The 25,837-nt window shown below is 45.4% G+C and overlaps 1 protein-coding gene across 1 annotated transcript in view; it reads left to right on the forward strand.

Moving 5' to 3' along the window:
• The window catches only part of tp63 (tumor protein p63), a 164,851-nt gene that overhangs the window by 127,128 nt on the left and 11,886 nt on the right, over positions 1-25,837 (forward strand). Inside the window, exon 8 of the mRNA XM_072254860.1 lies at positions 1,623-1,747. Coding sequence (XP_072110961.1) covers positions 1,623-1,747 — 125 coding nt within the window. The remainder of the gene's footprint in view (positions 1-1,622; positions 1,748-25,837) is intronic.

The following is a 25,837-nucleotide window of genomic DNA, read 5'->3' on the forward strand; positions in this document are numbered from 1 at the left end:
ATTGGATCTGGAGTAACAGTTATTTCATTCTCCTTTACATTTGTGTACTGGAAATGGCACTAAATAATCCTGAACTTGCAAAGTCTCTGCTTTTCTGCTCCAGTATCTTCATCAAAGCCTGATCAACCTGGCTGAGAATATAAAACATCGAATGGTACGGCATGCGATGTTGTGCCGACCATTTAAAGTACTCTAAGATCAATCTAGCCCTAAGGCATAGTAGCAGAATCAGGCCAGTCTGCTGTCCCATTCCACAATGGCTGATTTATTATCTCTCTCAACCTTATTCTCCTGCTTTCCCCCCAATATCTTTGATGCTCTGACTAATGAAGAATCTATCAACCTCCACTTTAAATATACCCAACGATGGCCTCACTGTGACAATGAATTTCACAGATTCACCACCCTCTGATTCAAGAAATTCCTCCTCATCTCTCCCTTCTCTCTCTATCATCTATGTGACTAGCTAAGATTCTTTTCCCCTAGTGTATCTGCCTCTAGCACATCCATGACAGCATGTTCCACACACCTACCACTCTCTATGTAAAAAACTTACCTCTGACATCCCCCTTATATTTTCCTCCATTCGCCATAAAATTATGTCCTCTCGTATTAGCCATTTCCATCAGGGAAAAAGACTCTCACTGTCCAGTCCATCTATGCCTCTTATCATTTTAGATATCTCTATCAAGTCATCTCACATCCTCCTTCCCTCCAAAGAGAAAAGCCTTTTCTTCATAAGACATGCTCAATAATCTAGGTAGCATTCTGGTGAAAGTCCTCTGCACCCTCTCTAAAGGTAGAAGGTCGAGGGGAGACTTGATAGAGGTGTTTAAAATTATGAGGGGGATAGATAGAGTTGACGTGGATAGGCTTTTTCCATTGAGAGTGGGTGAGATTCAAACAAGAGGACATGAGTTGAGAGTTAAAGGGCAAAAGTTTAGGGGTAACATGAGGGGGAACTTTTTTACTCAGAGAATGGTGGCTGTGTGGAACGAGCTTCCAGCAGAAGTGGTTGAGGCAGGTTCGATGTTGTCATTTAAAGTTAAACTGGATAGACATATGGACAGGAAAAGAATGGAGGGTTATGGGCTGAGTGCAGCTCGGTGGGACTAGGTGAGAGTGAGAGTTCAGCACGGACTAGGAGGGCTGAGATGGCCTGTTTCCCTGCCGTAATTGTTATATGGTTATATGGTTAAAGCTTCCACATCTTCCCTATAATGAGGCAACCAGAAATGAACACAATATTCCAAGTGTGGTCTGACCAGTCTTTCATAGAGCTTCAATATTACCTTATGGCTCTTGAGCTCATTTTCCCAAATAACCATAAAGTTTCTTAACTACTCTAACAACTTGTTGGCAATTTTAAGGGATCTATGCATGTGGACTCCAAGATCCCTCTGTTTCTCCACACTACCAAGAATCCTGCCGTTAACCCTGTATTCTGTCTTCAAATTCGACTTCCCAAAGTGAATCACTTCACACTTTTCTGGGTTAGCAGTTTCCGCCCTGGGGAAAAAGTCTCTGACTATCCTCTTGATCCATCTGACTCGGCTCACGTGTACTACCAGTTTATTCTATGGCATCTGCACCCTCTAAGTCTGGCAATTTTTCATTTCCAGATCAGGGGACGGGAGACATATGAAGTGTTGCTGAAGATTAAGGAGTCACTGGAGCTGATGCAGCTGCTACCGCAGCACACCATTGAAAGCTACAGACAACAGCAGCAGCATCTACTGCAGAAACAGTGAGTGATGTGACCAGCGCAACCTTAATGCTGTCTGGGGAGATCCCCTGGAGGCAGGCTGGGCTAGTTACGCTGCAAACACAATCCAACCATCATTTGGGGTGCCGAGGTTAGTGCAACACTGTTACAGCTCAGGGCACCGAAGTTCAGAGTTCAATTTCAGCATCTTCTGTAAGCAAGTTTGTACATCCTCCCTGTAACCACATGGGTTTCCTCTGGGTGTTCTGGTTTCTTCATACACATACCGGTTGGTAGGTGAGGGTTAATCAGTGTGTGGCTGGGTGGTACAACTCGAAGGACCAGAAGGGCCTGTCTGCACAGGGTCTCTAAATTAAATAAATACAGTATATCACAATTAATGGGAAGGGTGGGTTAGGAGGCTGCACCTGACTCAAAGCTTCATAGAGTTGTGGCGTAGTGTAGAAGGTTATCGGGGGTGCAAAGGGATTTGGGAGTCGGGTGTAGGATTTCCTAAATGTTAATTTTCAGGTTGAGTTGGTGGTGAGGAAGGCAGATGAAATTTTAGCATTCATTTCAAGAATATAAAAGCAGTGTTGTTGTTCTGAGGTTTTGTAAGGCATTGGTTACACTGTACTTGTGAGCAGTTTTGGGCCCCTTGTCAAAGAAAGGATGTACTGTCATTGGAGAGAGTCCAGAGGGGGTTCACCGGAATGATTACGGGAATGAAAAGGTTAATATATGAGGAGGATTTGATGACTGGAGTTTAATTAGAAGAATGAGGGAGAGATCTCTTTGAAACCTATTGAATATTGGAAGGCCTAGGAAGAGTGGATGTGGAGAGGATATTTCCTATAGTGGGGCAGTCTAGGGCCAGAGGGCACAGCCTCAGAATAGAGGAACTTCCATTTTGAACAGAGATGAGAAATTTCATTAGCCAGAAGGTGGTGAATCGCTGGAATTCATTGCCACAGGCAGCTGTGGAGGCTAAGTCATTGGGTATATTTAAAGCTGAGGTTGATAAGTTCTTGATTAGACAGGAGACAAAGGCAGGTGAATGGAGTTGAGAGATATAATAAATCAGCCATGATTGGCAGAGTAGTCTCGATGAGCCAAATGGTCTAATTATGCTCCTAAGTTTTATGGTCTTGAGGGATGCACAAATCCTACCAAGGGCCCACTATTCATCAAGCTTCTTGCCTCGTCCCTCTGGTGTTATCACGACTTGTGTGTCAATTTGCCTTCATTCACTGGAGCTTTGTGGGAGTTACTGTTCATATGGTTGAAGGCGGCAAATCTGAAAAAAGTGACCTACCTTCAGAGTTACGTAATTTGTGTGTGTGTGTGTGTGTCTCTGAGGGAGAGAGTGTGTGTGTGTGAGAGAGTGTGTGTGTGAGAGAGAGTGTGTGTGTTTGTGTGTGTGAGAGAGTGTGTGTGTTTGTGTGTGTGAGAGAGTGTGTGTTTGTGTGTGTGAGGGTGGGTGTGTGTGTCTGAGGGAGAGAGTGTGTGTGTGAGAGAGAGTGTGTGTGTGTGTGTGTGTCTGAGGGAGAGAGTGTGTGTGTGTGAGAGAGAGTGTGTGTGTGTGTATATACACTTGTAAAATGATGAAGTGTTACAGTGTACTGATGTGGGGTGTCTGTCTCCCACATATTGTCTGATTTCCTGCATGGCTGCTGGCTGTTTCTTTCGTTCTTCGTCACCTTTCCTTTGATCTCACTCACCCCGTGTTTCCATGACCGCATTCCCTGCACACAGCTTCTTCCCCTCCACCATCAGATTTCTGAATGGACAATGTCTCAACACTACCTCACTATTTTGGGTTCTCTTGTTTGTGCTACCTTATTTAATTTATTTTAAACAAATCAAGTTGAAGTTTATTGTCATTTGACTGTACATATATAGAACCAAACGAAACAACAAAACACATATCATACACACCACATAAAACAAAATATGACCATAAATTAATAAAATCTAATTCAAAATGCACATAGTGCGCAGTACTGGTAAACATTGACCAGTTCACTGTGCTAGTGACAGGGTAGTCATTAATCTCGCAGCCTGAGGGAAGAGGCTGTGTGTGTGCCTATATATAGTTGTAATTTATAGTCTTTATTGTTATGCCTTGCACCATACTGTTGCCACTAAACAACAAATCTGACATCATACGTCAGTGATATTAAACAGGACCGTGTGGTTGGTAAGGGTCTTTGGGTAGGCATTCAGCCATAATACTCTATTTCAGCATCAAGCGATTGCTCTTTAATGATCAACAAGCAGCCTCACATCCTGGAACTGGACTTGAAACCACAACTGCGCAAACCGGACAGAGGTAGTTGGAAACAAGTCTACTTCCCGTTGCCTCAGTTGTGTGGACCAGGCCCTCATGACCAGGTCGACTGTTGTAGCTGCGCAGAAGAGGAGACTCCAGAGGGGATAAGGGACAGTACAGAGGGCTCTGTGTGCACGCCGGAATCCGTACTGTGTTGGCGACTGGCTCCTCCTGTTGGTGCTGCCCCCCAGTGTTCGCTCGGTCAAAAACAGGACAACAGCCCGTGCACCATCAGTCTGCAGACCATGCCACTCGGATTGGGCTAGGTTTTTTTATGTGAGACTATATGTTTTTCTGCTGTCATAACTATATGTGCTACGTGCTGTTACTGTGTGCTGTTGGTAGTGTGGTTTACACGTTGGCCCCAGAAGAACACTGATTCGTTTGGCTGTGTTCATGAATGACAATTAAACTTGAACTCAAACGTAAAACTGTGGCTGTCGGCACAAGTGCTGCAGGGTCAAGACAAGGTCTGAAATAGTGGCCACGTCCTCACTCGATCTTCACCCCCACACCACTTCACTTCCGGATTGGTTTCTTTCTGAAGAAGCAGCCTGACTCCAAGTGCAAATGTGTGGGTCTGGAGAGCAGGTCCGCTGGCTCAGCTCAGGAGGGACGGGGTCTGGAGAACAGGTTCACTCACTCAGCTCAGGAGGGACGGGGTCTGGAGAACAGGTTCACTCACTCAGCTCAGGGGGGATGGGGTCTGGAGAACAGGTTCACTCACTCAGCTCAGGGGGGACGGGGTCTGGAGAACAGGTTCACTCACTCAGCTCAGGAGGGACGGGGTCTGGAGAACAGGTTCACTCACTCAGCTCAGGGGGGATGGGGTCTGGAGAACAGGTTCACTCACTCAGCTCAGGAGGGACGGGGTCTGGAGAACAGGTTCACTCACTCAGCTCAGGAGGGACGGGGTCTGGAGAACAGGTTCACTCACTCAGCTCAGGGGGGACGAGGTCTGGAGAACAGGTCTGCTGGCTCACTTATTCAGACTTGAAGACACCACAAGGCACCTAGTGACATCGCACAAACTTCCCTCACTCAGTGACCTTTAATAGTGCACTATAAGCCATTCCCTTCGACGTAGAACATAGAATAGTACAGTACAGGAGCAGACACTTCGGCCCACAATGTTGTGCTGAACCATTTGAAATTAGTATTCAAATGGCCAACTGAAATAATCTCTTCTGCCTACACAATGTCTTTATCCTTCCATTTTCCTCATATTCATTTTCCTATCGAATCGTCCCAATGTATCTGCCTCTACCACCACCCCAGGCACCCACCACTCTCTGTGTAACACCCCCCCTCACATCTCCTTTGAAATTACCCCTCTCACCTTAACTACATGCCCTCTGGTATTAGATATTTCAACCCTGGGAGAAAGATGCTGTCTGTCTACTGTATCTATGCCTCTCAAAATCTTATAAACCTCTATCAGATCTCCCCTCAGCCTCCGCTGTTCCAGAGAAAACAACCCAAATTTGTCCAACCTGTCACTATAACACATGCCCTCTAATCCAGGCAAGTTCTCTTCTGCACCCTCTCCAACGTCTTGACATACTTCCTAGCAATACACACAACACACACAAAATGCTGGCGGAACTCAGCAGGCCGGACAGCATCTGTGGAAAAGAGTACAGTCATCCTTCCTATAATGGGACAATCAGAACTGTATGCGATACACCAGATATGGCCGAACTAGAGTTTTATAACATTGCAACATAACTTTCTGACTTTTGAATTTGATTCCTTGACTAATAATATTAAGTGTGTCAAATGCCTTCCTAGTCACTCTGTGCAGCCACTTGCAGGGAGTTATGAACTTGGATCCCAGGATCCCTCTGCTCATCAACACTGTTAACGGTCTTGCCTTTAACAAGACTATTGTATCTTTGCAACACTTCACATTCGTCCAGGTTAAATTCCATCTGCTCCACAAACTATCCTTTCTTCATCAATGTCGCTGTGGTGTTTGCAGTTCCCAGGTGTAAGATGGGTTAGCTGAGAGCTCGTGCACGTTCTCAGAAATATCACAGTGCACTACAGCATGAACGTCCCATCAGTAATAGATTAGTGTCCTGCGACCAGGCTTAGAAAGTTCTGTGGACAGTGGACAATGAAACCAAGGGAATATGCAGAGAATGGTACCTGTTGGATGGGAGGATTCTGAAATCTTAATCCTTCTGATGTCTCCCTGTCATGGAACATAGAACGGTACAGAACAGCAGCCGGCCCTTGTGCTGAACCAATTAAATTAGTAATCAAATAGCCAACTAAACTAATCTCTTCAGCCCACACAATGTCAATATCCTTCCATTTTCCTCACATTCCTGTGTCTATCTAAACGTCTCTTAAATATCCCCAATGTATCCGCCTCTCCCACCACCCCAGGCAGCACAGTTGTTTAGTAACTCTGCTGTTTGCTGAGGTGCTTGACAGTTGATCCCAGGTTCCAGCCAGTCGGAATCAGTTCACAATTCCAAATGGAACAGTCGTGGTGAGGAGGTGGGAGGGATGGGTAAGTCTGGGGTGAGGTCCAGTCTATCAATCCTTATCCTTCTCTCTCTCTCTCTCTCTCTTTCTCTCTCGTTCCCTCTCTCCAGTCTTCTCAAGGCCTGCTTTCAAAATGAACATTTGGACTCAAGCAATGGCAAAAGGCTATTGGTGAAGGAGAAAACGTCCGATTGTGTGCAGAGTGAAAATGCCTTGCACAACTTGTCAAAAGAGGGGTGGAGTGAAGAGACCATAACTCAAGCCTTCCACTATCTGTAACAGGAGCAATTGTCCAAGAACTAAGTTGGAATTATTGTAAGCAGTTTGGTCCAGAAGAGGTTCACAAAAATGATCTCAAAAATGAAAAGGTTTATGAGCAAATGTTTAAGGGCTCTGGGCCTGTACTCACTGGAGTTTAGAAGAATGAAGGGGGGGGGAGCTCAATATTGAAAGGCTTAACTAGAGTGGATGTGGGGAGGATGTTTCCTATAGTGGGGGAGTCTAGGACCAGAGAGCACAGCCTCAGAATTGAGGATGTCCATTTAGGGCAGAGATGAGGAGGAATTTCTTTAACCGGAAGTTGGTGAATCTGTGGAATTCATTGTCACTGCCACTGTGGAGGCCAAGTCATTGGGTATATCTAAAGCGGAGGTTAACAGGTTCTTAATTAGTCAGGGTGTCAAAGGTTATGGGAGAAGGTAGGCGAATGGGGTCGAGAGGTATAATCAGCTTCTGTAGAAAAATTTGCCAAGAACAATGATGGTCATGGAAAGACAGTGACCACCCGTGTCATGCAACACGGCACATAATGAACGAATGAATCTGTCAGCCATGATGGAATGGCAGAGTAAACTTGATAGGCCAAATGGCTTAATTCAGTTCCTATATCTTCTGTAGGACACCTGAACCAAGTGTGTCCTCACAGGTTACTGATTAGATGCTGCCTTCTCTTCCCCAGCTTACTTCAGGTGAAGTACCTGTGGGCCAAATTCAGACAGCTTCAGAACGCAAAACCAGAACGATCTTCACGGCCTCACCCAATTCTTAACTGCTTAGAAACCACACATCCTTTGTGGTTGTGATTTTGAGTACTGTGCTCACTTTTGGGCCGATGGGGCTCGTCAGCCGTGGTTGGCAGCTCACGTAAGAGAAGGAAATCTCTGATCTGAGAGCTCCACTCCTGTACCCATTCATGGGAAAGGCTTCGGGAGTAAACCCCGAGGAAAATGCCAGAACTGGAGTCCCTGAGGCAGCCCCGCATTGAGTTCAATGCTGACTGACAAAATCTGGAGTTGGAGTCTCTGCAGCAGACACTGACTGGGAATTCCTGTGATACCACTGGGATGGAATTGTATCAGTCTCTGGCTGCATGGAGAGGGAAAGCCTGCTACGTGGGCAACAGTTTGCTCTCTATATCGTCCTGACCAGGATTGGATATCACGTAGACAGATGGTGTGAAACATCCATGGTTGACCCCAACCAACGAAGGGCCTCTCTCTCTGATTTTCTTTATCACCTGAGCAAATGTGGCGAGGAAATGTTTTCTGGTGTAGGCTGAGTGTGTGGATGGTGGGGTTAGCAGTGGCATGGTGCGGGGTGGGGTGACAGATCATGACATATTGAATTCATGGAGCTTGGCAGCTTGCAGCCTTCGCCTTGCTAATCCAGAACCACAATCATCTAGCATTTTGTTGCAAATGCAATCACTAAGAGTCACACACTCACTGGACCAGAAGTTAGTTCCTCATCAGACTGCGAGAAGCAGATGTTGAGTGTTTACATTGATAACAAGTATTGACTGAAGATTAGCAGAGAATGGTGAGAGACTGGGAATACATCAGTACTGGGGAACTTGGAGTGGAAAAAATGTCTCTTCTAAAATTCCACATAGGAGCAGATTTAAGTCATTTGGCCTGTTGAGTCTGCTGCACAATTCTATCATGGCAGACATCTTCCCTCTCAACCCCATTCTCCTGTCTTCTCCCTGGAACCTTTGACACCCTGAATAGTTAGCAACCTATCAATCTCTGCCTTAAATGTATTCACTGTCTTGGCTTCCACAGCCGTCTGTGGCAATGAATTCCACAGATTCACCACCCCCTGGCTAAAGAAATTCCTCATCATCGCCGTTCTAAATGGACATCCCAGTATTCTGTGGCGTTGCCCCTTGGTCCTGGACTCCCCCACTAAAGGAAACATTCTCTCCACATCAACTCTTTCAGTGTTTGATAGGTTTCAATTAGATCCTCATACATTAACCCTTTCGTTCCTGGAATCATTCTCGTGAACTTCCTCTGGACCCTCTCCAATGCCAGCACATCTTCTCTGAGATAAGGGACCCATAACAGCTCACAATACTCCAATACTCCGTGTGGCCTGACCAATGACTCATGTACCGTGTGGCTTCTTAAGAAACAAAGGTAGTTGCAGCCCTTTAGCTCTCAGACCCTTCACTTATCAGAAAGCAAAGAGTGATTCTGGCAACCTCTGATCATATCTTAGCTCCTTGTTACAACTGTTCTGCAAGTTCTACCCATCCACGTCTCTCCACATTGCAGGATAATGCAAGACCTGCTCATTTAGAACATAGCACCACACAGCACAGGAACAGGCCTTTCAGCGCACAGTATTGTGTCCAACCAAAAGAATTAGTAATCAAATAGCCAACTAAACTAATCCCTTCTGCCTAAACAATGTTTACATCCCTCCAACTTCCTCACATTAATCTGCCTTTTGAATATCTCTTAAAAGTCTCTAATGTACCTTCCTCTACCACCACCCCGGGCATCCACCTCCCTCTGTGTAAAAAAACTTGTGCCTCGCATATACATTAAATACATGCCCTCTGGTATTAGATTTTTCAACCCTGGGAAGAAGGTATTATCTGTCTACTCTATCCATGCCTCTCATCATCTAATAAGCCTCTGTCAGATCTCCCCCCAGCCTCCAGCTGGCCATAGAAAACAACCCAAGTTTGTCTAACCTCTTGAACAGCACATGCCCTCTAATCCAGGCAGCATCCTGGTAAACCTCTTCTGCACCCTCTCCAAAGTCTCGACATCCTGTAGTGGGGCAACCAGAACTGTATGCAGTACTCCAGATGTGAGCTAACTAGAGTTTTATAAAGCTGCAACATAACTTGTTGATTGGGAGCTCAATGTCCAAGAATACACATTGTATTGAAAGGACAGGCAGGAAGGCAGAGGGGGTGGTGTTGCTCTGTTGGTAAGAAATGAAATCAAATCATCAGAAAGAGGTGCCATCGGGTTGAAAGGTGCTGAATCATTGTGGATAGAGCTAAGGAACTGCAAGGGTAAAAAGGCCCTGATGGAAGTTATACACAGACTCCCCCAAACAGTAATAAGGATGTGGTCTTCAAATTACAATGGGAGATAGAAAATGTATGCCAAAAGGGCAATGTTACAATAGTCATGGGCGATCTCAAGTGCAGGTGGATTGGGGGAATGGGGTTTGTGCTGGGTTTCAGGAGTGGGAATTTCTGGAGTGGCTCGTGGTTGGGCCTACTGGGGGATTGGCTGTTCTGGGTTGGGTATTGTGCGATGAGCTGTAAGTGGTTGGGGATCTTGAGGTGGACCCTTCAGGACAGGTGATTGTGGTGTGGTCAGGTTTGCCCTGGGGTTTGGGGTGGGGTGAGGGGCTGGGGTCAGATATGAGGTAGGGTTAGGGGGCTGGTTCTGCAGTGGCATGGGAGAGGAGTTGGCCGGAAATGCTTGGAAAAGAACACTTGCAGGGATGGTGACTGAACAGCAATGAGTGGAATTTCTGGAAGCAGTTTGGAAGGTACGTTATATATATATCCCGGAGGACATATACAAGATATAAAGAGGAAGAGGTATTCTAAAGCAAAGATGACACAACCGTGGCCAACAAGAGAAGTCAAAGCCAATATAAAAGCCAAAGAAAGGGCATATAATAGAGCAAAAATTAGTGGGAAGTTAGAGGATTGGGAAGCTTTTAAAAACCAACAGAATGCAACTAAAACAGTCATTAAGAAGGTAAAGATGGAAAACGAAAGTAAACTAGCCAATAATATTAAAGAAGATACCAAAAGTTTCTTAAGATACATGAAGCGTAAGAGATGAAAATGGATATCGGACCTCGAGAAATGATGTTGGGGAGATAGTAATGGGGGATAAGGAAATGGTGAATGAACTGAATAAGTATTTTGCGCTAGTCTTCACTGTGGAAGACACTCGCAGTATGGTGGAAGTTCCAGGTGTCACGGAGCATGAAGTATGTGAATTTATCATAACTAGAGAGAAGGTTCTTGGAAAACTAAAAGGTCTGAAGATAGATAAGTCACCTGGACCAGATGGTGTACACACCAGGGCTCTGAAAGTGATTAGTCAGGATTTCAAAGGTTACAGGGGGAAGGCAGGAGAATGGAGTTGAGGGGGGTAATAAATCAGCCATGATGGAATGGCAGAGCAGACTCAATGGGTCGAATGGCCTAATTCTGCTCCTATGTCTTCTGGTCTTCATGAGCTGAGGCACTAGGTACAAGTGCTGTGTTGTCCCATTACAACAGTATAAGACTTTGGTTATGTTGCTCTTGGAGTATTGTGTGTAGTTGTGCTTGTACTTTCTTTCTGTGTCCTCACAGGTTCCCTTGTCTGCTCGGATTTTCCCCCTCATTCCTAATGTGTGGAGTTTGGTGGGTGAATTAGCCACTGTAAATGGTCCTCAGAGAGGGGATTAACATAATGAATGTGAGTGGATGGGCAATGGTCCGTCTGGACTGTGGTTACCTGGCAGTCTTTGTTCCATCACAATTTGACCTAAGTGCCAAGAGCCTGCCTTGTGGCAGTAATTCTAATTTTATTGCAGAGATGTTTTTGATTTCTGGTGCTTTTTGGAGTGATGATCCCAGTGTATCAGTTCATGTCTTATGTAGAACAATAGGATGGCACTTGGCTGTTGATTTCTCACACTCCAATGCTCAGTGCTATCATGCCCAAAATCACTGTGCTCCAGGCGCCACAGTAGTGTAGCAGTTGGTACGGCACTGTTACAGCTTGAGCTGTCGCAGCTCAGAGTTCAATACCAGCATACTCTGTAAGCAGGTTGTGCGTCCTTCCCTTGAGTTCTTGGGCTTCCCCCAGTTGTTCCGATTTCCCCTGGGTGTTCCGATTTCCCCCGGGTGCTCCGCTTTCCCCCGGGTGCTCCGCTTTCCCCCGGGTGCTCCGATTTCCCCCGGGTGTTTCGGTTTCCTCCGGGTGCTCCGATTTCCTCTGGGTGCTCCGATTTCCTCCGGGTGCTCCGGGGTGCTCCAGTTTCCTCCCACCGTCCTAAGATGTCCGGGTTAGTAGGTTAACTGGTGGTTGTCGATTCTCATGTGATTAGGCCAGGGTTAAATCGGTGGTTTGCAGGGCCGTGTAGCTTGTTGGGCCGGAAGAGCCTGTTCTGCATTGTATCTGGAAATAAATAAACTAGTAGAGGCGTGGCCGGCTCCTGAATGCCGAGTGTTTTGTACTTAACATATCAAACGCAGAGCCACATGGAATTACAGTGGATTCTGGTTAATTCACACACCCCAGGATCAGTACATTTTGGCCCAGTTAAGTGGCTGCCCCAATTAATGGTGATACAAATAAACAAAAGAAACCTGGCTATTTTCTCGACTAGCTTTTGTTCTTTAAGAGTCATCCCAAATAAATGGCTGCCTTGTTTAACCGAAGGCCCAGTTACTGCAATGGGCTGTTTTATGTTATCCCAGGGCCCCAGTCTAGTCTGTAGCTCCCTCCTGTGGAGCAAAGCAATGGTGCAGGGCAGTTTTCCCCTCGATCTTATCCTGGGCTGTCACACCCCCCTCCAGCCATGGATGCTTCAACCCATGGAATTAACGGGAACATCTTCATCCTCTTAAGCCCGTCACCCTATGGGGCATAGGCCGCTGACAGCAATTTGCCAGAGCCCTCTGTTCTGGGTCAGTCTTTCATGCCCGGGTGTTTGTAGCCCAATTCTACATCTTCTAGGCAAAGCTCCTTCCTTTCCCAGGGATGGGTCTTCGGAGCTTCCGTTGGTGTTTCTGTAGCTCTGGGTCTATGAGTTGCTGGCGCCATGCCCAAACCTCCTCCTCTCACAGCTGGGCTCAGGGCTGCCCATGGTGGCGTTCCAGAACATTGATCCATATTGTAAATCAGAGTAGCCACATGTCTTTGTCTCTCATTGCTCAGAGTTTCTCTTTGGAGTTGGCGTAAGGAAAGCAAAACACTGCAGATGCTGGAAATCTGAAATAAAAACGGGGTATGCTGGAATGCTCAGAATCAGGTTTAATATCACCGGCGTATGTCATGAAATTTGTTGCTTTGCAGCAGCAGTACATTGCAATAAATAATGTTAAATTACATAAGAAATGAATATATTAAAAACTTAAAATAAATTAGTAGTGCAAAAAGAGAGAAAAAAAATAGTGAGGAGGTGTATGTGAGTTCATTGTCCGTTTAGAAAGCTGGTGGTGGTGGGGAACAAGCTATGCTAAAATGTTAAATGTGTGTCTTCAGGCTCTTGCACCATCTGGCTGACAGTAGCATGTCCTAGGTGATGGGCTCCTTAATGATGGATGCCGACGTTTGAAGATGTCCTTGATGCTGGGGAGTCTGGTGCCGGTGATGGAGCTGGCTGAGTTTACAACCTTCTGCAGCTTTTTTCAATCCTGTGCAGTGGTCCCTCCATACCAGACAGTGATACAACCAGTTTGAATGCTCTCCATGGTACACCATAGGCACCATCTCACCACCGCAGGCAGCATCTGTGCAGCGAGAAAGACAGGATTAATGTTCTCATTCTAACAAAAGTCATCGACCTGAAACAGAGACTCTTTCTCTCTTCCCAGATGCTGCTTGAGCTGCTGACTACACCAGCATTCTCTGTTTTATTGTGGAATCCCCTTTCTTGGCTGAGCCCAGTGTGGAATGGTGCTGTTGCTGTGGGTCACGTGTGTTACTGAGAGAAGGAGTGTGTGTCTCTGCAGTATCATTGTTGCCACTTTCGTATACCACGGAAAACTGTTCTTGATACTTCAAATAAATCAGTTCACTAGAGTCTATGTGGAGTGTTTCTTGGCTCTGGTGACCTCAGAGTCCCAAAGAGCATGGAATCAAGATCTAAGATTGTTTGATGTCATTTCCGGTACACAAGTGTAAAGGAGAACAAAATTATTGTTACTACAGATCTGTTGCTGCACAAAAAGGTACAATAAGATAAAGAACACAGTAATAATAAAAAACACAATCACACATAAATATGAGAAATTCTGCGGGTGCTGCAAACCCAGAGGAACCCAGCAGGTCAGGCAGCATCAAGGGTAATAAGTGAACTGTCGAGTCTCCACCGGAAACTTTGACTGTTTGTTCATTTCCATCGATGCTGCCTGACCAGCTGAGTTCCTCCAGCATTTTGTGTTTGTTGTGTATGTAACACCCTGGTTAAGATTTTTACCGCTATGCTGCAAGTATTTCATGTTAGCAGTTCTGTAAGAGCAGTCTGTTCTGCCTTTAGCATGTTCAGGGTTGATCTAAAGATAAAGGGCTGTGTTGTTCAACTTGGAAATGTTGCGTCAGCCCATCAGGATGGTGGAATTGGGCAAAGGTTCCAGAGAACGCTGGGCGGAGAGGTTTTTGTGACAGACACTGGTGGGGGTCGAGTTCTTTTTTGTGGGAGCTCAGAGAACACAGAAGGGAGAGTGGCTGAGGTTGCCGGCCCTGTTGCACGAGCTGCTTTGTGCAGATGAATGAAGAAGGACCAGGACGCCCACGGGGGAGCCCGTTTGTTCAAGGCAGACAGTGGCCTTCAAGATGACCTCCAATTTACGTGTACATTTGGACTGGGTTAACTGTAATGAGCCCTTTTAATTTTCTTCCTTTTCTTTTTCCTACTAACGGTTCAATAAAGCTGAAATTTGTAAATATACTTTCTTTATAATTGTATACGGTGTACGATCTGTTATTTCTTGCTGACGGCTAATTGCATGCGGCTATTTATACAGGATTCACACAGATCGGGGTTTGGGTGGTTGAAATATTTGTCAGAAATATGGATTCTCAGCATGAGCTCAGAGAGAAAGAGCCAGAACTTTTTTTTAAAAAACCTCAAAATTCAAGTTATAACTATTAAGAGAAATAGTGTATTGGATAGCAGATACCGCACTCCCCCCACGCTAGCAGGCTGACACAGAGAGAGTTCCAGCAGGAGATCTATCAGTCAGGTCTGGCTCCACCAACTTCATGGTTTTGGTGGGACCCAAGTCCTATCAACCCTAGACGATAACAGCCTGAGAAAGGAGGTTTTCTCACTGCTGAGGCCAGTAGCTATTCGCTGAGGGACTAAAGAGCCACAGCTCTAGAGACACCCAAGGGTATCACTTAAATATACTCTAAATACATAAGATATCTTATACATAGATTGTTTGTATGTCCATAAAGAGACAGGAGTGTCTGTACATGGGGTGACTCTGACAGGAAATGATAAAGTAGTGGTGGTTGGGGTGTGGAGGAGTGGGTTAGTGGGTGGAGGTGTGGATCAGTCTTACTGATTAGGGAAAATAACTGCTTTTGAGTCTGGTGGTCCTGGTGTGAATGCTACATAGCATCCTCCTTGATGGGAGTGAGACAAACCATCCATGAACAGGGTGGGTAGGATCCTTCATGATGTTACTGTCCCTTTTCCGACACCTTTCTCTATATGTGTCCTAGATAGTGGGTAGGCTGGTGCTGATGCATTGGGCAGTTTTTACTACCTGTTGTGGGCCCTGCCCACCGCAGTGCCGTGTCCGTACCCTGTGGTGACGCAGCTTGTGAGGATGTTCTCTACTGCCCATCTGTACAGTGACATGAGTATAGACGTTCAGAGCCCGGCTCTCTTCAGTCTCCTCGGGATGTGAGAGGCGTTGGTGAGTTTTACTGATTGTGTAGAATGTGTTCTGGAACCTTGAGAAGTTTACGAGCTGAGTAAAAACAGGCTTTGCAGCTGGAGCAGTCTGTGCTGGACTGTTACTCGTCCTACGGCCATTGACCTGCACCGCGACCAAAGTCCTTCACACCCCTCCCATCCATGGAGTCACCAAACTTCTCTTCAATGTTGCCGTCAAACCCACATCCACTGGCAGCTCGTTCCGCACTCCCACCACCCTCTAAATGAAAAAGTTCTCCCTCAGGATCACCTTAAGCATTTCATCAACCTGTGGACAGAAGCAGCTCGTCCTGTGGGAGCCCAGCCAGACAATGGTGTGGTACTCAGCAGTCAGTGAGTCCTGTGTTTTTTCATATTTCAAATCCATTGTCATTTTAATTTGAGGTGTAGCATTGCTTAAAAAGAGTTGATACAAAGGGTGTTTTTTGTCAGAAATATGGATTCTCAGCATGAGCTCAGAGAGAAGGAGCGAGAAATTAAATTTTTTTTAAAAACCCTCAAAATTCAAGTTATAACTATTAAGGGAAATAGTGCATTGGACAGCAGATACCCCACTCCCCCACCCTAGCAGGCTGACACAGACAGAGTTCCAGCAGGAGATCTATCAGTCAGGTCTGGCTCCACTCCCCTGGCCTGAAAGTAGAACGGAGCCCATGACAAGGCATCAGAGATGGCAGCATAGAAACATAGAAAATAGGTGCAGGAGTAGGCCATTCGGCCCTTCGAGCCTGCACCGCCATTTATTATGATCATGGCTGATCATCCAACTCAGAACCCCGCCCCAGCCTTCCCTCCATACCCCCTGACCCCCGTAGCCACAAGGGCCATATCTAACTCCCTCTTAAATATAGCCAATGAGCTGGCCTCAACTGTTTCCTGTGGCAGAGAATTCCACAGATTCAGCACTCTCTGAGTGAAGAAGTTTTTCCTAATCTCGGTCCTAAAAGGCTTCCCCTTTATCCTCAAACTGTGACCCCTTGTTCTGGACTTCCCCAACATCTTCTACTCCTTATAGGCTCCTGGGTCTGGGCTGACCGAGTCCTGTGGAGGACGTGGCTGGAGAAGTGACTGTCCTGCAGTTGTGAGATGGAGAAGCCCAAAGTCCCTTATCAATAGATTGAAACTTAGAGTGGAGAATGATTAACATTATGTATAGCTATCCAGCCTCCTGCCCACCTAGTATTTTCCTCATTAGTCATTTTATTGTACTATATATTTATTTTATAATTTATTGTGCTTTTAGACTATAAGACATAGGAGCAGAATTCGTACATTCGGCCCATCAAGTCTGTTTCCCCATTCCATCATGGCTGATTTATTATCCCTCTCAACCCCATTCTCCTGCCCTCTCTCTGTATACCCTTTGATACCCTGACTAATCAAGAACTATCAACTTCTGCTTTAAATATATTCAATGACCTGACCTCCACAGCCATTTGTGGGAATGCATTTCACAGATTCATCGCCCTCTGGCTAAAGAAATTCTTCCTTACCTCTGATCTAAATGGACGTCCCTCTATTCTGAGGCTGTGCCCTCTAGTCCTAGACTCCTCTACTATAGGAAAGATTTTCTCAACATCCACTCTATCGAGGCCTTTCAATATTCAAGAGGTTTCAAAGAGATCCCCCCCCCACATTTCAGACTTCCGAAGTCCAGCACCATCAAATGCTCCTCATGCATTAACCCATTCCCTCCCAGAAAAAAAATTTGTGAACTTCCCCTGAGCCCTCTCCAATGTCAGCACATCTTTTCTGAGATGAAAGGCCCAAAATTGCTCACAATATGACAAGAGATGGAATTATGTCTTTAGAAAGCGGTGACATAGGGTCAGAGAATGTTGAATCTTTGTGGGTGGAGTTAAGAAACTGTAAGGGTGCAAAAACCATTATGGGAATCATATATAGACCTCCAAATAACAGCCAAGATGTGGGGTTGAAATTGAAAAGGGAGCTGGAAATAGCGTGTAATAAGCGTAATGACACAATTGTAATGAAGGACTTCAATGTGTAAGGGGATTGGGAAAATCAGGTTGGTGTTGGATCACAAGAGAGGGAATTTGCTGAATGCCTACAAATTTTTAGAGCAGCTTGTGCTTAAGTCTACTTGGGAAAAGGCTGTCATAGACTGGGTGTTGTGTAATAATCCAGATCTTATTAGGGAGCTTAACGTAAAGGAACTCTTAGGAGGCAGTGATCATAATATGATTGAATTTATACTACAATTTGAAAGGGAGAGGCACAAGTCATATGTATCAGTATTGCAATGGAATAAAGGGAATTACAGAAGGGTGAGAGAGGAGCTTGCTCAGGTGAATTAGAGGAGAATACTATGGGGATGATGGCAGAGCAGAGATGGCTGAAGTTTCTGGGAATAGTTCACAAGTCGCAGGATAGATATGTCCCACAGAAAAAGTTCTCAAATGGCAGGGCTAGACAACCATGGCTAACAAGGGAAGAACTACGAGTCAGCATACAGAGAGGAGGTGCAGCGGCCAACGGACTGGTGCAGAGCCAACAACCTGTCTCTGAATGTGAACAAAACAAAAGAGATGGTTGTTAACTTCAGGAGAGCAACCACTCTGTGCTGAACATTGACGGCTCCTCCGTAGAGAGCAGTAACAGCACCAAATTTCTTGGTGTTCACCTGGCAGAGAACCTCACCTGGTCCCTCAACACCAGCTCCATAGCCAAAAAGGATAGCAGCGTCTCTACTTTCTGCGAGGGCTGAGAAAAGTCCATCTCCCACCCCCCATCCTCACCACATTCTACAGAGGTTGTATTGCGAGCATCCTGAGCAGCTGCATCATGGCCTGGTTCAGGAATTGCACCATCTCGGATCGCAAGACCCTGCAGCAGATAGTGAGGTCAGCTGAGAAGATCATCAGGGTCTCTCTTCCCGCTATTACAGACATTTACACCACACGCTGCACCCGCAAAGCAAACAGCATTATGAAGGACCCCACGCACCCCTCATACAAACTCTTCTCCCTCCTGCCATCTGGCAAAAGGTACCAAAGCATTCGGGCTCTCAGGACCAGACTGTGCAACAGTTTCTTCCCCCAAGCCATCAGACTCCTTAATACCCAGAGACTAGACTGACATCGACATCATTTATTATTATATTGTAATTTGTCCTCTACTGTGCCTATTGTCTTGTTTATTAATTATTGTACTGCCCTGCACTGTTTTGTGCACTTTATGTAGGTCTGTAGTCTAGTGTAGTTTTTGTGTTGTCTTACATAGTCTAGTGTAGCCTTGTGTTGTCTCACATAGTCTAGTGTAGTTTTGTGTTGTTTCATATAGCACCATGGTCCTGGAGGAACGTTGTTTCGTTTTTACTGTGTACTGTACCAGCAGCTTATGGTCGAAATGACAATAAAAAGCACTTGACTTGACAGATCTGTTGAATCTTTGTGGGTGGAGTTAAGAAACTGCAACGGTAAAAAATAACATTATAGGAATCATATATAGGCCTCCAAATAGTAGCCAGGATGTGGGGCTGAGATTGCAAAGGAGCTGGAAAAGGCATGTAATAATCACATAAGGATAATCACATAACTCTAATGGGGGACTTCAATATGTAAGGGGATTGGGACAATCAGGTTGATGTAGGATTGCAAGAGAAGGAATTTGTTGAATGTCTGCGAGATGGCTTTTTAGAACAGCTTGTGCTTGAGTCTACTTGGAAAAAGGCTATATTAGATTGGGTGCTATGTAATAACCCAGATCCATTGAAGGAGCTTAATGTAAAGGAACCCTTAGGAGGCAGTGATCATAATATGATTGAATTCATACTGCAATTTGAGAGGGAGAAGCATAACTCACATGTATCAGTATCACAATGGAATAAAGGGAATTACAGGGGCATGAGAGAGGAGCTTGCCCAGGTGGATTGGAGGGGGATACTGACGGAGATGATGGCAAAGCAGAGGTGGCTGAAGTTTCTGGGAATAGTTCACAAGGCACAAGATAGATATGTCCCACAGAAGTTGTTCTCAAATGGCAGGGGAAGGCAACCAGTGAAATGGCTGACAAGGGAAGTTAAAGACTGCATAAAAGCCAAGGAAAGGCCATATAATGTAGCAAAAGTGAGTGGGAAATTGGATGATTGGGAAGCTTTTAAAATCCAACAAAAGGCAACTATAAAAGCTATACGAAGGGAAAAGATGAAATGTGAGGGCAAACTAACCAATAATATAAAGCAGGATACTAAAAGGTTTTTTTCAATTATATAAAGAGTAAAAGGGAGGTGAGAGTTAATATTGGACCACTGGAAAGTGATGCTGGTGAGGTAGTAATGAGGGACAAAGAAATGGCAGATGAACTTAATGGGTACTTTGCATCTGTCTTCACTGTGGAAGACATTAGCAGTGTGCCAGAGGTCCGTGAGTGTCAGGGAGAAGGAGTGAGTGACATTGCTATTATGAAGGAGAAAGTGCTAGGCAAACTCAAAGGTCTTAAAGTGGATAAGTCACCTGGACCAGATGGACTACATCCCTGAGTCCTGATGAAGGTTGTTGAAGAGATAACGGATACATTGGTCATGATCTTTCAAGACTCACTTGATTCTGGCATGTCCCAGAGGAAGACTGCAAATGTCATTCCACTCATTAAGAAAGGAGGAATGCAAAAGAGGGGAAATTATAGGCCAGTTACCTTAACCTCAGTGGCTGGGAAGGTGTTGGAGTCTACTATTAAGGATGAGTTTTCAGGGAACTTGGAGACTAAAGATAAGATAAGGGAAATCTTGCCTGATAACTCAGTTAGAGTTCTTCGAGGAATTAACAAGCAGGGTGGACAAAGGAGAGGTAGTGGGTGTCATTTACTTAGATTTTCATAAGGCATTTGATGAGACTGCTTAACAAGGTAAAATCCTATGGTGTTACAGGAAATACACTGGCATGGATAGAGGAGTGGCTGACAGGCAGGAAGCAGTGAGTGGGAATAAAGGGAGCCTTTTCTGGTTGGCTGCCAGTGAAGAGAGGTGTTCCTCAGGGGTCAATATTGGGACCACTACTTTCACATTGTTTGTCAATGGTTTGGATCATGGAATTGATGGCTTTGTGACAAAGTTTGTGGATAATATGAAAATAGGTGGAGGGGTAGGTAGTGCTGAGGAAGCAATGCGATTGCAGCAGGACTTAGACAAATTGGAAAAATGAGCAAAAAAGTGTCAGATGGAATACAGTGTTGGGAAATGTATGATAATGCATTTTGGTAAAAGGAACAATAGTGCAGACTGTTATCCAAATAGAGAGAAGGTTCAGGCATCAGTGGTACAGAGGGACTTTGGAGTCCTTGTGTAAGACTCTTAGAAGGTTAATTTACCAGTTGAGTCTGTGGTAAAGAAGGCAAATGCAATGTTGGCATTTATTTCAAGGGGAATAGAATATAAAAGCAAGGAGATAATGCTGAAGCTTTATAAGATACTAGTCAGGCCGCACTTGGAGTATTGTCAACAGTTTTGGGCCCCGTATCTCAGAAAGGATGCCAAAGAAGGTTCACGAGGATGATTCCAAGAATGAAGGGGTTAACATATGAGGAGGGTTTGGCAGCTTTGAGTCTGTACTCACTGGAATTTAGAAGAATACGGGGGGTTCTCATTGAAGCATTCTGAAAGTTGAAAGGACTAGATAGGGTGGATGTGGAGAGGATGTTTCCTATGGTGGGGGTATCCAGAACTAGAGGGCACAGCCTCAAAATTGAGGGGCGACTCTTTAGAACAGAGCTGAGGGGGAATGTTTTTAGCCAAACAGTAGTGAATCTGTGGAATGCTCTGCTACAGACTGTGGTGGAGGCCAAGTCCGTGGATATATTTAATGTGAAAATTGATAGTTTCTTGATTGGTCAGGGCATCAAGGGATATGGTGAGAAGGCAGGTGAATGGGGTTGAGTGGGATCCGGGATCAGCCATGATGAAATGGTGGAACAGACTCGATGGGCTGAACGGCCTAATTCTGCTCCTATGTTTTATGGTCTAAGTGTGGTCTGACCAATGTCTTATAAAGCCTCAGCATCTGGTTACCCTGTGTAACCACCACCAGATACAGCTGAACTGCCCAAACCTCTTATAGATCATGTTTCCAAAATGCTGCACTAGGTTTTCATCTCTAAATGTTTCTGAGGAGCACTAAACATTATTGACAATTCCTCCAACACGAGCCAATCTGTTAAAACAACCACGTTTACTGTTTATACAGATTTATTTATCACATGTGCATTGAAGCACACAGTGAGTGCATTGTTTGCGCTAGCAAGCAACTCGTCCAAGGATGTGCTTAGAGCAGCGCCCAAGTGTGGCGGCACATTCCAGAACCAACACAGCATGTCCGCAGTGTTCAACACAACACAAACAACACAGCATGTCCGCAGTGTTCAACACAACAACACAAACAACACAGCATGTCCGCAGTGTTCAACACAACAACACAAACAACACAGCATGTCCGCAGTGTTCAACACAACACAAACAACACAGCATGTCCGCAGTGTTCAACACAACAACACAAACAACACAGCATGTCCGCAGTGTTCAACACAACACAAACAACACAGCATGTCCGCAGTGTTCAACACAACACAAACAACACAGCATGTCCGCAGTGTTCAACACAACAACACAGCATGTCCGCAGTGTTCAACACAACACAAACAACACAGCATGTCCGCAGTGTTCAACACAACAACACAAACAACACAGCATGTCCGCAGTGTTCAACACAACACAAACAACACAGCATGTCCGCAGTGTTCAACACAACAACACAAACAACACAGCATGTCCGCAGTGTTCAACACAACAACACAAACAACACAGCATGTCCGCAGTGTTCAACACAACACAAACAACACAGCATGTCCGCAGTGTTCAACACAACACAAACAACACAGCATGTCCGCAGTGTTCAACACAACAACACAAACAACACAGCATGTCCGCAGTGTTCAACACAACACAAACAACACAGCATGTCCGCAGTGTTCAACACAACAACACAAACAACACAGCATGTCCGCAGTGTTCAACACAACACAAACAACACAGCATGTCCGCAGTGTTCAACACAACAACACAAACAACACAGCATGTCCGCAGTGTTCAACACAACAACACAAACAACACAGCATGTCCGCAGTGTTCAACACAACACAAACAACACAGCATGTCCGCAGTGTTCAACACAACACAAACAACACAGCATGTCCGCAGTGTTCAACACAACAACACAAACAACACAGCATGTCCGCAGTGTTCAACACAACACAAACAACACAGCATGTCCGCAGTGTTCAACACAACAACACAAACAACACAGCATGTCCGCAGTGTTCAACACAACACAAACAACACAGCATGTCCGCAGTGTTCAACACAACACAAACAACACAGCATGTCCGCAGTGTTCAACACAACAACACAAACAACACAGCATGTCCGCAGTGTTCAACACAACAACACAGCATGTCCGCAGTGTTCAACACAACACAAACAGCACAGCATGTCCGCAGTGTTCAACACAACAACACAAACAACACAGCATGTCCGCAGTGTTCAACACAACAACACAAACACAGCATGTCCGCAGTGTTCAACACAACACAAACAACACAGCATGTCCGCAGTGTTCAACACAACAACACAAACAACACAGCATGTCCGCAGTGTTCAACACAACACAAACAACACAGCATGTCCGCAGTGTTCAACACAACACAAACAACACAGCATGTCCGCAGTGTTCAACACAACAACACAAACAACACAGCATGTCCGCAGTGTTCAACACAACACAAACAACACAGCATGTCCGCAGTGTTCAACACAACAACACAAACAACACAGCATGTCCGCAGTGTTCAACACAACAACACAAACAACACAGCATGTCCGCAGTGTTCAACACAACACAAACAACACAGCATGTCCGCAGTGTTCAACACAACACAAACAACACAGCATGTCCGCAGTGTTCAACACAACAACACAAACAACACAGCATGTCCGCAGTGTTCAACACAACACAAACAACACAGCATGTCCGCAGTGTTCAACACAACAACACAAACAACACAGCATGTCCGCAGTGTTCAACACAACACAAACAACACAGCATGTCCGCAGTGTTCAACACAACAACACAAACAACACAGCATGTCCGCAGTGTTCAACACAACAACACAAACAACACAGCATGTCCGCAGTGTTCAACACAACAACACAGCATGTCCGCAGTGTTCAACACAACACAAACAACACAGCATGTCCGCAGTGTTCAACACAACAACACAAACAACACAGCATGTCCGCAGTGTTCAACACAACAACACAAACACAGCATGTCCGCAGTGTTCAACACAACACAAACAACACAGCATGTCCGCAGTGTTCAACACAACAACACAAACAACACAGCATGTCCGCAGTGTTCAACACAACACAAACAACACAGCATGTCCGCAGTGTTCAACACAACAACACAAACAACACAGCATGTCCGCAGTGTTCAACACAACACAAACAACACAGCATGTCCGCAGTGTTCAACACAACACAAACAACACAGCATGTCCGCAGTGTTCAACACAACAACACAAACAACACAGCATGTCCGCAGTGTTCAACACAACAACACAAACAACACAGCATGTCCGCAGTGTTCAACACAACACAAACAACACAGCATGTCCGCAGTGTTCAACACAACACAAACAACACAGCATGTCCGCAGTGTTCAACACAACACAAACAACACAGCATGTCCGCAGTGTTCAACACAACAACACAAACAACACAGCATGTCCGCAGTGTTCAACACAACACAAACAACACAGCATGTCCGCAGTGTTCAACACAACACAAACAACACAGCATGTCCGCAGTGTTCAACACAACACAAACAACACAGCATGTCCGCAGTGTTCAACACAACAACACAAACAACACAGCATGTCCGCAGTGTTCAACACAACACAAACAACACAGCATGTCCGCAGTGTTCAACACAACAACACAAACAACACAGCATGTCCGCAGTGTTCAACACAACAACACAAACAACACAGCATGTCCGCAGTGTTCAACACAACAACACAAACAACACAGCATGTCCGCAGTGTTCAACACAACAACACAAACAACACAGCATGTCCGCAGTGTTCAACACAACAACACAAACAACACAGCATGTCCGCAGTGTTCAACACAACACAAACAACACAGCATGTCCGCAGTGTTCAACACAACAACACAAACAACACAGCATGTCCGCAGTGTTCAACACAACAACACAAACAACACAGCATGTCCGCAGTGTTCAACACAACACAAACAACACAGCATGTCCGCAGTGTTCAACACAACAACACAAACAACACAGCATGTCCGCAGTGTTCAACACAACAACACAAACAACACAGCATGTCCGCAGTGTTCAACACAACAACACAAACAACACAGCATGTCCACAGTGTTCAACACAACAACACAAACAACAGCAGCAGCTAAACAAAAACACAGGAGATTCTCCAGATGCTGTATATCCAGAGCAACACACACAAAATGCTGGAGGAACTCAGCAGGTCAGGCAGCGTCTATGGAGGGAAACAAACAGTCAATGTTTCAGGACGAGAGCCTTCATCAGGACTCAACAAGCAACGAAGCAACAGCAAAGCAAGCCCCTTTCCTCCCTCCCACACACATACATACATACACACACACACACACATACACACATACATACACACACACACACACACACTGATACACTGACACACGCACGCGCACACAGACACACTGATACACACACACACACACACACACACACACCCCCACCAATCCGAAGACATGCCGACTCCAGGTACATTCCAGATCTCGGAGCAGGCACCTGGGCCTTGCAACTTCCAGCTGAGGCACAACAGGCAGGATCTCGTGCTCTGGATTAATGTGGCGTTTGTGGAGGGAAATGAAATCATCCCGTTGCACTGACAGTTCGATGAGTTGTGCAGTCATGGAACACTACAGCACAGAAGCAAGCATTATTCTGCCTAATCCCATCAACCTGCATCCAGACCAGAGTCCTTCATACCCCTCCCATCCATGTGCCTATCCCAACTGATCCAAAACGTAATGGAAGCCCTCATCCTCCATTACCACACTCTCGCCAATCTCTGAGAGAAGTTCCCCCTCAGGATCCCCTTAATCTTTTCACCTTTCCCCCTTAACCCATGACCTCTAGTTGTAGTCTCACCCAATTTCAATGGGAAAAGCCTGCTTGCATTTACCCTATCTCTACCCCTCATAATTTTCTACACTCTATCAACTTTCCCCTCAGTTTCCTATGCTCCATGGAGTAAAATCCTCCAGACCCAGCAAT

The sequence above is a fragment of the Mobula birostris genome, chromosome 4, assembly GCF_030028105.1.
Source record: "Mobula birostris isolate sMobBir1 chromosome 4, sMobBir1.hap1, whole genome shotgun sequence".
NCBI classification, from domain to species: Eukaryota; Metazoa; Chordata; class Chondrichthyes; order Myliobatiformes; family Myliobatidae; genus Mobula; species Mobula birostris.